The 14243-nt window shown below is 41.0% G+C and overlaps 1 protein-coding gene across 4 annotated transcripts in view; it reads left to right on the top strand.

Annotated features, from left to right (window-relative positions):
- Window positions 1–14243, top strand: part of CSGALNACT1 (chondroitin sulfate N-acetylgalactosaminyltransferase 1) — a 528406-nt gene that overhangs the window by 497983 nt on the left and 16180 nt on the right. For all 4 annotated transcript variants that reach the window (XM_075352486.1, XM_075352485.1, XM_075352484.1 and 1 more), the window contains one exon: window positions 4279–4373. In XM_075352486.1, the coding sequence (XP_075208601.1) occupies window positions 4279–4373 (95 nt within the window). The remainder of the gene's footprint in view (window positions 1–4278; window positions 4374–14243) is intronic.

Raw genomic sequence — 14243 nt, 5'->3', positions numbered from 1 at the left:
GCCCGCGCCATATTCGGCAGTTAATAGCTGTGTGTTATAGCAAGGACCCGACTCTAACAATCATATCTGGAGCAGAACGAAGACCGTGATGTGATTTTTAACCTGTTACATCCCACTGTAAAACTTAAAACAGTGGCATTTAACTCGTACCTGCATGTGAGTGTGCCATTTTAAGCTCCCACCGGCACCCGTGACTTGATCGCAAGTCACCGATGGGTTGCTATGACAGCGGGGTATCTGCTGAAGGCCTCCATATCTGTCATTGCAGTGCTTCTTTGATACCTGCCTGTGGCTGGGCTTCAAAGGAGACTGTGATTACTTGTGCTATATACAGAAATGCCGTAGCATTGCTGCATATAGTGAAAATCAGACGATCAAAGCTTCAAGTCCCTTAAGGCTCATAGTGTCAAACTCATTTTTACCAAGGGCCACACCAACATTATTGTTGCCTTCAAAGAGCTGCTTGTAATTGTATGGGTTCATGCTGATCTCCATGCATCAGAGTACGAACATGGACCAAAAAGCACAAACTGGCCAGGGCTATACAAGAGCTCTCCCTAGATAGATACAATACAAACTGGTGGAAAAATGTGAAAAAAAATCATAGAAGGTGCCTTTTTCTGCCTGCTGCTATGTATGGCAGAGAAAAGCACCCAGGTTTTACTGGCAACCCAGCTCACATGCCACATAAAATGATGTGGTGGGCTGGATTTGTCATTTCTACCCTAAGGGGACCACTAAGAACAGTAAAAAGTAAAAAAATAAATAATGTTTTAAAAAAATATAAAACGTTAAAAAAGTAAGTTCAAATAGACCCTTTTTGGCCCATTAAAGATATACCGGTAATAAAAAAAAAAATACACATGGTATCGCCGGGTTCAGATAAGTCTAATCTATCAAATTATAAAATAGTTTACCCAATTGGTAAACTCTAAACAAAAAATAAAACAAGAATGCAAAGATTACATTTTATTTTTCTTGCTTTAAACCCACTAAAAATGCTTTAACAAGTAATCAAAACATATCTTTTCCAAAATGCTATTGATAAAATCTTTGTCTTGCCCCACAAAAAAGGCAATTGCACAGCTCCACTGACCTAAAAATGAAAATATTATTGGTCTTGGAAAATGGCGACACAACCCCCAAATTGTTTTATGCAAACCTCTGATTATTTTTTTTCACCACTAAAATATTTAAAAAACTAGACGTTTGGTATCACTGTAATTGTACTCGTGAGGAGAATCTTGTTCTGAGGTCTTTTTCATTATAAAATGTATACCGTAAAAACAAGTGGAAAAAACCAGTGTCCGAATTGTGGGGCTTTTTTTCACAATTTCTCTCAATTTGGATTTTTTTCCCCATTTTCCTGTACATTACATAGTAAAATGAATGGTGTCATGCAAAAGTATAACTCGTCCTGCAAAAAAATGAGCCCTCATATGTCTGTGTGGACAGAAAAATAAAAGTTATGGCTCTGGAAAGAAGGGGAATAGAAAACGGAAACACAAAAACGGAAATTGGCCCCGATATGAAGGGTTTAAGATTGATGGCGTATCCTTAAGACAGGTCATCATTACCAGTTTGGTTTGTGTATGTGTGACAGGAGAATTTTTTATTTATCAATCAAAGAGGCCGAACACATCTGCTTCCCTTGAAGACTTTATTCTCATATATATGAGGATACATAACCTTTCAGAAGAAAATGAGTGTTTTGACTTTTTAGGATTACAGCTGGTTTTTTTTTTATAGTGCTGTGGTGGGGGAGACAAAGAAAGGCGCAATAGGGTTTTACCCGGTTTACAGAGTGAAAGAGGATAAAAACAGTGCACTCACCTGGCCGGGTTGTGCCAGTCACAACCCCTTTATTAGCATGGATGAGCGCTTGGGTGGTTCTGCAGCGGCCCCGTTATAGAGCAGATTTTGAATATGAAGGACTGGAGAAAACGGGTTTATTGCCGCGCTAAAAACCACGAGCATGTATAAGTCAAAATATTCTTTTTATTTAGATCATTCCTACGCGTTTCTGAGGCTCATCTGCCTCCTTCCTCAGGGAAAAAGAATCTCTTTCCCTGAGGAAGGAGGCAGATGAGCCTCAGAAACGCGTAGGAATGATCTAAATAAAAAGAATATTTTGACTTATACATGCTCGTGGTTTTTAGCGCGGCAATAAACCCGTTTTCTCCAGTCCTTCATATTCAAGGTTTTTTTTTATAGTAATACTTCAAAGGAACAGCTGCAGACAATCACATATCACCCTAGCCTTAAAACATTAATCCCTTAATTCCCAGCTCACTAGATAAGGAACTATTATCTATTCTAGATAATAGATTATCTATTCTAGATAATAGATTATTAGAACTATTATCGATTCTAGATAATAAGACTTTTTTTTTTTTTTTTTTACCTTGAATAAATCTTTATCTTCTGCCCTATTGTGTAGACAGGAGAAGTCTAGATAAACAAATTCTGAGGGAATAGCTACACTCCCACATCAGCAGATACAGAATCATGAGTAAAGAGAACTACAATTACTTATATAACATCCAGCTATTAATACGAGACTAAAATTCCTATAACACAACTTATAATTAATACAGACTATTGAATTTTAATATGAGATTAAAATTGCTATAACACTGTGTCTCTCAGCACCTTCGACGGATCAGCTGTTCTCAGTGAAAGCAACAGCCAGATGTGATCAGCTGTGGAGAGGAGCCATGTCATCTGCATAGAACTTCAGTACGGTATTGCAGATCCAACCCCATTCATCGAAATAAGGGGCAATGTGCAGTACCTGATAGTGGCCACTATATATTTGGTGGAGCTTTTCAATGCTGTAACCCATCACATTTGGCTGCTGCTGGTACCAGTGAGAGTATGTAACTGGTTGAATTTAGAAAGATCCCTTGAACTCGAGATATCCTAGGTCTTTCCTCTTTTTAGCTTTATATTCACACAGGAGAAACCTGCTTGTCAGTATGTGCCTAGTGATTTGTATGAAGGTGCTGGCTGACTGATTTGTTCAATAAATAAATCAGCCTGATAACCAAATCTGCTGTTATTTAAATTAGACAAATCACTTGAATTTAAAATTCAATACAGGGTGAGACCCTGATTCTAGCCATGTATCACTTAGTTTACTGGGTGCAGCAGTTGTGGAATAATCCGTTTTCTCTGCTGCAGATGAAGCAGAGTTCAGAGGTGTTGATTGTTCTGTAACCCCGCCCACACTACTGATTTAGCCGCTTTCTGTGAATAATGTATAGTGATGTAGAGCTTAGGGGTACTTTGCACACTACGACATCGCAAGCCGATGCTTGCGATGCCGAGCGCGATAGCCCCCGTCGCAGCAGCGATATCTTGTGATAGCTGGCGTAGCGAACATTATCGCTACGGCAGCTGCACATGCACTCACCTGCCCTGCGACGTCACTCTGGCCGGTGAACCGCCTCCTTACTAAGGGGGCGGGTCGTGCGGCGTCACAGCGACGTCACACGGCACGCGGCCAATAGAAGTGGAGGGGCGGAGATGAGCGGGACATAAACATCCCGCCCACCTCCTTCCTTCCACATAGCCGGCGTGAGCCGCGGTGACGCAGGTAGGAGATATTCCCCGCTCCTGCGGCTTCTCACACAGCGATGTGTGCTGCCGCAAGAACGAGGAACAACATCGTACCGTCACTGCAGCTAAATTATAGAAATGTCGGACACTAGACCGATGATACGATTACGATGCTTTTGCGCTCGTTAATGGTATCATAAAGAATTTACACACTACGATATCGACAGCGACGCCGGATGTGCGTCACTTTCGATTTGACCCCACTGACATCGCAGCTGCCATATCGTAGTGTGCAAAGTACCCCTTAGGCTATGTTCTCACAATCCGTGTTTGTTGAGTTTTTGATACAGCAAAATCTCTGCATCATTTAGTATACTTACATTTTTTTCATTGCATTTTTGTGTTTGTTTTTTTAACATTTGTTTTTATTGTGTTTTTGATGCTGTGGTTTTTAAATAAAGCTGGTTTGATTTTGAAACTTCCTGGTATTGACATTCTTAGGTGTGGATTACATGCATTTTTGATGCTTTTATGGTGCGGAAAGTTACTAAAAACACGTTTTGTTTTTTATAATGCAAATTTTCCACATCTATTGCAAGTCTACAAGGAAGCTGTATAAATAAGGTCAATGAGGTCTTCCCTTTAATTGATTACATATGCATTGTTGAACAGACGCTTAATGTCCTATAATGATGTTTTATTTTTTCTTCTCTTTAGGGAAAAGAGTTTTTTATCCTGTACTTTTCAGCCAGTATAACCCTGCTATCATTTATGGACATCATGATGCAATTCCTCCCATTGACCAACAACTGGTAAGTGACGCGTAGGCAACATTAGGTCATGAAATCAATGTAGACTGTGTCTTCTCTTCCCTCACCTCTGAGGTTAAGCCCTTGGCATTCGTTCTGCTCCAGCTCTAGCCAAGTTAAACAACAAGGGATTTGCAATTTATGTACTGGGTATTGATATTTAGGAAAGTCATAGCATATTTTCCAGAAGGTAGTCTGTTCTGACCTTAGTTTAGCACAATCATATCGCTAGACTGCAGTGAATGATATCCTAAGGGTATGTGCGCACGTTGCTTTTTACCTGCTTTTTACCTGCTTTTTTGCTGCTTTTTCTTCTGCGCTGTTTAATGCCAAAATGGATGTGTTCTTCTATTCAAGCATAGTCTATGGGAATTTGGGTTTCTTGTTCACACTATGTTGTTCAAAATGCTGCCTTTTTGTGGCAGAACTTTGGTCAAAAACTCAGCTTTTCAAAGAAGCAACATGTCAATTGTTTTTGCCATTTGGGTTTTGCACTGCAAAGCTGAGTTTTTGACCAAAGTTCTGCCACAAAAAGGCAGCATTTTGAACAACATAGTGTGAACAAGAAACCCAAATTCCCATAGACTTTGCTTGAATAGAAGAACACATCCATTTTGGCATTAAACAGCGCAGAAGAAAAAGCAGCAAAAAAGCAGGTAAAAAGCAGGTAAAAAGCAACGTGCGCACATACCCTAAAGGGGGAAGTTCCTGAATTACATTTGGCTATGTATAACCAGGGTGTTTTATTGCACCAGGCATAGAAGATAGGAATATATCTATGTGGCCTTCTCTAATAACCTAAAGGCATAAACAAAGACCATTTCACAAACTGAACCTGCCTTCATAGTAAACTTTCTGAAGCATAGAAAAGCATTACTAATTTACTGGCCAGACTTACGGCAGCAGCACAGATAAAGGAAATGTTTGTCTAATAGACAGATTGAGAGCGAACACTATGCCGTATGAAAGCAAGTAAAAGCATCACTGCATATATTACAGTATATTACAAAATAAGTACACCCCTCACGTTTGGAAATTTTTTATGATATCTCTTCATGGGACAACACTGAAGATATAACACTTTTTGATACAATATAAAGTAGTCAGTGTACAACTTGTATAACAGTGTAAATATAGTGTGCCCGCTATATAACTCAACACACAACCATTAATGTACCCGCTGGTAACAAAAGTGAGTAGACACCTAAGTGAAATTGTCCAAATTGTGCCCAATTAGCCATTTTCCCTCCCTGGTGTCAAGTAACCATTAAGGCCGCTTTACACGCAACGACATTGCTAATGAGATGTCGTTAATGTCACGGAATTCGTGACGCACATCCGGCCTCGTTAGCGACGTCGTTGTGTGTGACACGTACGAGCGACCGCTAACTATCAAAAATACTCACCACATCGTTGATCGTTGACACGTCGTTCATTTTTCAAATATCGTTGATGTTTTGGGACGCAGGTTGTTCGTCGTTCCTGAGGCAGCACATATTGCTACATGTGATACCTCAGGTACGGTGTTGTTCGTCGTTCCTGAGGCAGCACATATTGCTACATGTGATACCTCAGGAACGACGAACAACACCGTACCTGCGTCCTCCGGCAACAAGATGGGAGGATCCCTCATGCGGCTGCTCTCCGCCTCTCCGCTTCTATTGGTGGCCTTCTGTGTGACGTCGCTGTGACGCCGCATGAACCGCCCCCCCTTAGAAGAGAGGTTGTTTGCCAGCCACAGCGATGTCGTTAGGAAGGCAAGTATGTGTGACGCGTACTAGTGATTTTGTTTGCCACGGGCAGCGATTTGCCCGTGATGCACAAACGACGGGGCGGGTGCGATCGCTAGCGACATCGCTAGCGATGTCGCAGCGTGTAGAGCGCCCTTTAGTGTCATAAGGTCTCAGGTCTGAATGGGGAGCTGCTGTGGTAAATTTGGTGTTATCACACACACACTGTCTCATACTGCTCACGGGAACTATACATTATGGGAAAAATAGATGATTCCCTATAAGAATTGCTCCTACTACCACTGTCTAATCGCACCATGTGTCCAAATCATAAATAAACTTGCAACATAATTATTAAGGGTGCATTTACATTGCCAGGATATCCAGAATGAGTGTTTCCAGTATAAGCAAACTTCTGATGACCCAATGAACAAGCAGAACACTTGTTCATCTGGTGAAATATTCTACCGGTTGGCTTAAAAGACCAGTGCTCTCGGCAGCACTTGTGCTGTAACAGAGGTCCCCAACTCCAGTCCTCAAGGCCCACCAACAGTGCAGGTTTTTGGGATTTCCTTAGTATTGCACAGGTGTTAATGTAATTACCTGCCCAGGTGCTGGTTCTAACAGCAGTGCAATGCTAAGGAAATCCTGAAAACATGCTCTGTTGGTGGGCCTTGAGGACTAGAGTTGGGGAACCCTGGTATAGATAGTACATGTGCTGGCAAAAACGATGGCAGCCTACGTGCAAAGAATTATGCACTACTAATCGTTCTTTCCACATTGTAAGCGCAGTCCCCCATCTCAAAAGACTTAAATCACCGTTGTCAGTTGTTTTCGGCCATAGATTGTATATGGTAATCTGGCCTTTTCATCTTAATCTTTATTTTGTTCAGTAATGGCCAAGGTTACAAGTAATGTGTACTTTGTCATCGTATTCAATGTGTAATGTGTGTTTGTCATCGTATTCAAGAGAATTAAAGGATTATTTTAAGTTGGAAGTTTAATTCGTAATACCAAAAATTGGAAACAACCAAGGCAAGTTGTGTTGGTGGTCTCATTTTCATCTGATAACAAAAATACTTGTAACTTTCGTTAAAAATAAAGAAAATAAGAAATATTGGTAGGCTGATAAAGCAAGCAAAAAAAATTAAAAATAAATTTCCAGAATGCATTAGTCTAAATGCTTTAGTAAAATGGGCTGTGGTAAATGGGCTGTCAATGTTGTCATCTTTAACATAAGGATGCTATAGATTACTGTCCTGTCCACCCATTCATTACATGTAACACTACCTTTCGTGTGGAGCAGCTGTCAGAGCTTCTCCTGTCATCGAATCCTACAGTTGGACGTACAGAGACTAGATAATTGCCAAGCAGGCTTCATTATTAAGAGGTGTCATAATGAGACAACCCCTCTAACCACCAGAGGTATCTTGTAAATTGAAAGACTGTTTGGAACTGCAAATTCCTTCCAGTTGGCCAGCAGATTAATCGGCATATACGTTGTTTTCATGAAGACCTGCAGAGTAGATGATAAAGAAGGACCAGACTGCCGCATATGTGACAATAAGTAAATAGTATATGTATACCCAAACAAGGTGGTCCCTATGCTAGTAACTCACCTCGCTATGTGCCATCCATGCCTCAAAATAGACAGGGCCAAAGTAAGACCAGTGCCCACGGGGACGGCCACACACCCAAACGTATGGAGCACAATAACCTATACCCAAACACGAGGGCAACACAACTGTTAGTAGAAAGGTAATTTGGAAGTGCACATACGAGAATGAGTGAAATGGCAAGAAGATATTGAATTGTGTCGTGTCCCAGGTAATAATGTTCTAATACTTGACTAAGAAATGGATATTTATGGAATCCCGCCATAGATCCTTTTGTCTTATCTGTATGAGAAGCAGCATAATTTAGTACTTCTGTCAGTGATCCTACCGTCTGCTTTGCATCTAGAAAAAAAAAATATCCCTTATTAAAATTTGTGGCCAGCGCTCCATATCTATTTTTTTTCTGTCATTGTGTTGACATTTTTCTGTATTCTGTCAAGAAGGTTAGCTGCTATTCTATAGGAGTAAGAATTTTCCTGCAGCATGAAAATATGAAGAACTTGTCATTTCTCACATAAATCTCTGTCAGTCAAGATAAATAAAATCACAATAAACCAAGACACACCTCTTAAGAAAAAAAAGGGTCAGTTTGACAATACTATGAGCTCAAAAAAGAGCACCAGTAAAGTCTCTCCTGCGCTTTACCCCATGGTAGCTGACGTCCAATGATACTCCCAGGACTAGTTTACAACCATGGTTGCCACTCTGATTTTTAACCAGGGCGTCTAGTATAAAACAATCAATGAGGTGGGCTATTAATCATTGGGGTAGGATGGAGTTATTTTCTGCCGCACCAAATAGGTTAAGGGGGAATATTCTGCATGCCTCGTTGCCACAGCTGGGTGGTGCGGAACTTGTGGATGGTGATGATATCAGTTTGGGGTTTATGCAGCATGACCTTGGTTGTGTGGTGGAGTGTGACCCATGGCCTGAGGCCATGAACACGTACGACTACTAGAAGAGCTTGTGTGTTGGATACCGATTAGCTCCAGGTTACAGCGCTATTGGTGTTGTTGCTAACATAGGAAATGCATGTTTCGTAAATGGACATATGAGAGCTGACAGGTCTGTTCAGTCATATATATATATACACCTGACTGCTCAGAGACCTCTGTATAGTATATGTGTGTTATGCAGCATAGGCTTGACTGTGTCAGAATGCTTAAATTAAGTCATCAGTAAGGACCAATATGGCCAATTAAGCATTACTAATGATTTAATATATATTGAAAGTCTACGTTTTAGAAGAAGAAATGTATTTCTAGCAGCTAATGGACATCCGGTCTTATCATTCATGCACACAGCGTTGTGCTCAGACTTAGATTGCCATGTGGGCAGCTTTCCAGGTCATTCAAATTAATGCATGAAAGAGCTAGCAAACTATCCCTCAGTTTCTCTTGTCAGAATCGCCCGGGCATATCTTTATTATTTTATCCATTAGCTCTTATTATAGTGGTGACGGTAATATGCTGCACTTACAGCTTTTATACATGTCAACGGACATAATGATTCTGACATGGAATAGTCCATTTTGGATGTACATGTATACATTCGCAATTCCATATCTGTGGAGAAGAAATAGCCATAGAACACATACAGTTATATTTAGAGACTTATCTACTCATACATGCATATGAGATCATGCATAATTACTTTGTTAAAACAAATCTGTCATCAGGTTTTTGCCACCTAATTTGAGAGCAGCATAATGTAGAGACAGAGACCCGATGTGACTGCAGGACAGAGAACACAGGGGGCTCCTATGCTGTCCATCATGCTAGGGGACCCTAGGCTATAACTAACCTCAGGGTTACCACTAATGGTGGAAATGCCTGAGTTCCGTATTCTTCTGACCAAATCTAATCTGTAACCCCTTTCCCAGAAGGAAGGGGCAGAAGTATGATGGTAACCTAAATTAAGACAGAACAGGGAAAATCAAAACTCAAACACACTGCAACCTCACAGGAACACAGTTAGAGACTAAGGAGAATAGCAAGAGTAAGAAGGTAGCAACAAAAGGACAACAAGGGTTAACACCACAACAACAAAAATAAAGTACTACACCCACCAGTAAGTCTGGATCACATCACCTCTCCAGGCCAGTATTGACTAGCTATAGCTGGCATTAAACTAAGGGTCCAGCCAGCATATATAGGTGGTGGGAGCGAATGCGGCTGGCTCCTCCACAGCATGTGATCAAAGAGACTTAACAAGCAGCCCAGCAGAGATGAAATCTTGCTAACTTACCTAAGCCTGTAGGTCGTCACCTATGCCTCCCTGCACTGATCACAGACCTCAGAGAAGTTAGCAGGCAGAAGGCCTGAATCTGTAGTTTCCACAGATCCTGATACTGCCATGACAGTTGGCAAAGCCTGCAAAAATCTCTTTGTAACACCTGTCTCTTTTTGAGCTGCTTGCTGTAGTTTTGATAAAATCACTGCTTTATCAGCAGGAGATTAAAACTAGAGGACTAGTAATCCTTCTGCAATGTAGTCCTCCAAATTTATGAGCTTTGTAGTACTCCTCCCCACCATTGATTTTCAGGTTTCTTTGTAAACTGTGCATCAGCAGAAAGCTGCCAATAAGTTAATTCGGGCGGGGTTATACAGAGCTCAGTATACAGTAAACTGGCAGATCTGCAATAAATAAAACTGATGTTATCAAAACTACAGCAAGTAGCCCAGTAAGTGATATATCGCTGGAATCAGGGTGTCTGTCCCTACATTATGGCTGCTCTCCGTTTGGGTAGCAAAAACCTGGTGACAGATTCCCTTTAGCTGATTTTAAATATTTAACCCTTTGTGTTACAGCATTAAAGGTCCCGTCAGTTTATGGGTATGGTCTGGCAACATAAGCTGTTTTAGGCGTTCACTCATGATTTAAGCTCTCCCATTATTGGCTTCATGCTGCCAGCAGGTTTTTATTTAGCTCTAGGACTCTTTTACGACTCTCTAGTTGTAAAATACAATTTTCTGACTCCTAAATATATTATTAAGGCAAGCAGCGCAAGCAGAAAATCATTTTGAACTGTGAGACAGAATAGACATTATCTACACATTCAGTAGAAGGAATAAATACAAATGTGACGCCCCTGGACTATTCAGGTCGTCACAGGGTACTGCACAAATTGCCCTCCCCGTGCAGTATTCCATGGTTCTGGGTCTCTATTCTACAGTGCTGCCTCCACCAGCATTCACAAATCCTAGATACACTTTGCACCACACCTGTCAGGCACACCAGTGGGCTGCTTAAGCAGGAATAGGGCTGCCCACCTAGGGGTCAGACAGGGAGGTGGGAGGTGTCAAGTCAGTTGAGTCATAGCCCTCGAGCTGTGAGGAGCTCTGAGGAAGCTGGGAGTTGGAACTCCCAGGGGAAAAGTAAACTAGGTCGCAGACGGTGGTCTGGACCTATAGGAGTCGGACCCCCGGTCGCAGGGGATTGAGGCTAGATGCCTGGGTCCCGTCAAGGAGGGCGGTCAGCAGCCTAGTCCTATCACCGGTCTGGGACCGAAGGCACGTTGGGGTACACGGACCCTAGGTCGGGGAGAAGCTTCAGGTGACCCGGCAATTAACCTGCGGAGCACAGGGCCTTTATTGACTGTTCTCACCAGCTCAGAGATCGGGGGCACTAGCGCAACAAGGGGAATAGGGCTTTTCTAGCAAGCATCCCACTGAAATCCCAAGCGTGAGCTCCTGAGAGCAGGCTCCTTCACTTAGCCATAGTGGGGAGTGGGGCCCGGACAGCTCCAAGCTACCAGGCCACAACGAACAATCTAAAACTTTTGTGCCAGGAGGCAGGTTACGGACCACCGGCAGTACTGTAGGGGACTGGACCCTGACGAGCTCCCCTCGAGAGGCCACAGCGTTCAGAGATTTGGTTTACCCTGTTGTCAGCGTTTGCTTCATTGCTGAGTGAGTACCCGACTGACCCCTGTACTGCGCCCCCGCATCTCCATCCAGAGTCCTAGGGCCTACCCCTACCCGTGGAGGGCAACGTCATCTAGCTGCCCCATTCCATCACCCCGCGTAGTCCCAACGGCAGCGGCGGTACCCCCAATTACCGTACACCATGGCTGGCATCACGAATTATAACAAAACCCCTGTAAATACTCCCTTTTCATTTGAGTGTGGCCCCTAAGCCCCTGGAACCGAGCGGTTCGATCCGCTGCAGGGGCGGCACACATACAATGCAGTTTTGTTTTTTTTTGAGGCCCCAAATGCCACTTTAGACACTAGTCAGAATGGGCTATATCCCTTCTACTCGACCATAAACAGGTATGTTTGAATTTGCCGAGCATGTAGGGAGATGTCTAATCATATTTAGGCTGTTAATGGATCTTACTCACATTCATTTTATATGCTTTATAGTCTTCAAAGAATAATTCATACTTGAAATCCTTATGGAGATTTTTGTACATATCTCCTCTGTATAATTACAGTGTAACTAAGTCTTGTCCATCGATTCTAAAATGTGAAGGTTGTTGTGTTAAGATATTACATGAAGAAACTTTACTGCTCTAGTGGGCATCAGAGAGTGCAATGTTTTGTAGGTGTTTAACGATTATTGGGAAGGAGAAATGGGCAAGGCAGTGACATCACTGCGTGGAGGAGTATAGTAATACAGTATATACAGTATATAGGGATTAGCATCTCTCTTGAGCTTAGACCATGAATGACCTGGAGGAAACGTATGGACAAATCCAAAAACTTTTGTATGAAGAAAGTGTTTCCTTCTCATTCAGATATGTAAAATTTTGTATAAACTATTTGGCTAGATGAAGAAGACAGCTCTACTATCACATATTGTTGGAGTCTAAAACCGTGTACACATGTAGCGGCTTAGCTGCACATCTTTTGTCCATATTTGGCCAGATTACATTTGTAGACAAGCCTCAAAAGTCATATCTGCAGCCTGTGGATATTTTCTGTACGGCAATTGATCTACGCTAAGGATTTTTAAATCCACGTCATGTCAATTCTTTTGGCAGGTTTTTTTCTGGGTATTCCAGCCCGTGCAATGGATAAGGTGAAAACCCGCTGCAACACCTTAAGATATGAGCAAACTTTTTTATTATTTCACAGGTATAGATCACGGGATCAAATATGCAAATTACTAGATTAATAAAGACAAATCCAAATATTCAACTGTTAAACGTGTCAAACCCTGATTTTGTCCAAATGGGCAAAAGGTCAGCTACAAATTGAATCAGATCTAATGTATGTATATATATATATATATATATATATATATATATATATATATATATATATATATATATATATATATATATATATATATATATATATATATATATATATATATATATATATATATATATAAATATAAGGTATAAAGGTGGCCTTGGAAAACTGTTCACAGTCCATTATTTACATCCTTGACATACTGTATATCAACAAATTACTGCCATTTTAATAAGCTGTATTTTCTACTGTCTCCTTTACTGTACACTAAACAAAAATATATAGTGATACATACCAGTCCAAGATTGCTAAAAGTACTCCATTTTGGCACTGATTCGGTGCAAGTGCCTTTATAGATAACCTTGCCATGTGCACCTGACCGTATCAATAATTTTGTCCAACCCAAACACCAGAAAGTATAAAAAACAAAGCAGTTTAATTTAAAACATGACATAACCAAAAAGAGACTAAAACACAATAAAAACATGTTAAAAAAACGGACACAAAAGTCAAATAAAAAAAACCCTCAAGTTATCTAATTAAGAAAATGCCAGAGAAGACCCTGGTGGACCTATCGAAGCTTGCACAAGATCATTCTTCCTACAGAGTATTCATTCATCAAGACGCCATGGCTCGAGATCGAGCTGAAGGCCGTAAAAAAAATGAAAAATAGATGCACCAAATACTCATTCTGGGAATGTAGCCTGAGAGAACAGAAGCAGATATATGGTATGGTCTCTAGTCACTAGAAAATATAGACTGCTGTGGCGGACAGGTGAAATAGGCAGTATATATTGTAGACTAAAAAATATTTTCCCCGTAGGTAATACTGTAATTATAAGTCATCAAAGCTAGTTCTTTGAAAAAAAGCACATAAACTATACATTGAAAAAAGCACATAAAATATACATTGAATAAAAGCACATAAAATATACATTGAATAAAAGCACAAAATAGTTTAAACACAAATGTATATAACTAAACCCAGCATTCATTTTCCATAATAATTTGTCCATTCTTCTTTGTTTCCTTGTTCCCACAATGAGTTTTTGGTAAGTATTTAAAGCTGAGTATTTTCATTCCGCAAAAAAATGCAGCTTCTTACAGTTTATAATAATATTTAGTCATTTACTAGCTGTAGTACCCGGGCGTTGTCCGGGATAGTAACTGTCTCTCTCCCAGTCTCTGTCTGTGGGTCGCTGTCTGTCAGTCTCTCTGTCTGTCTGTCTCTTTCCTTGTCTGTCTGTGTCTATGTCTCTGTCTGTCTGTTTCTATCTCTCTGTCTGTATTTGTATCAGTCTATCTGTCTCCATCTCTGTCTGTCTG

This window comes from Anomaloglossus baeobatrachus, chromosome 1 (genome assembly GCF_048569485.1).
Source record: "Anomaloglossus baeobatrachus isolate aAnoBae1 chromosome 1, aAnoBae1.hap1, whole genome shotgun sequence".
NCBI classification, from domain to species: domain Eukaryota; kingdom Metazoa; phylum Chordata; class Amphibia; order Anura; family Aromobatidae; genus Anomaloglossus; species Anomaloglossus baeobatrachus.
Note: the sequence above shows the minus strand (reverse complement) of the source record. Positions and strands in the feature narration are given on the sequence as shown.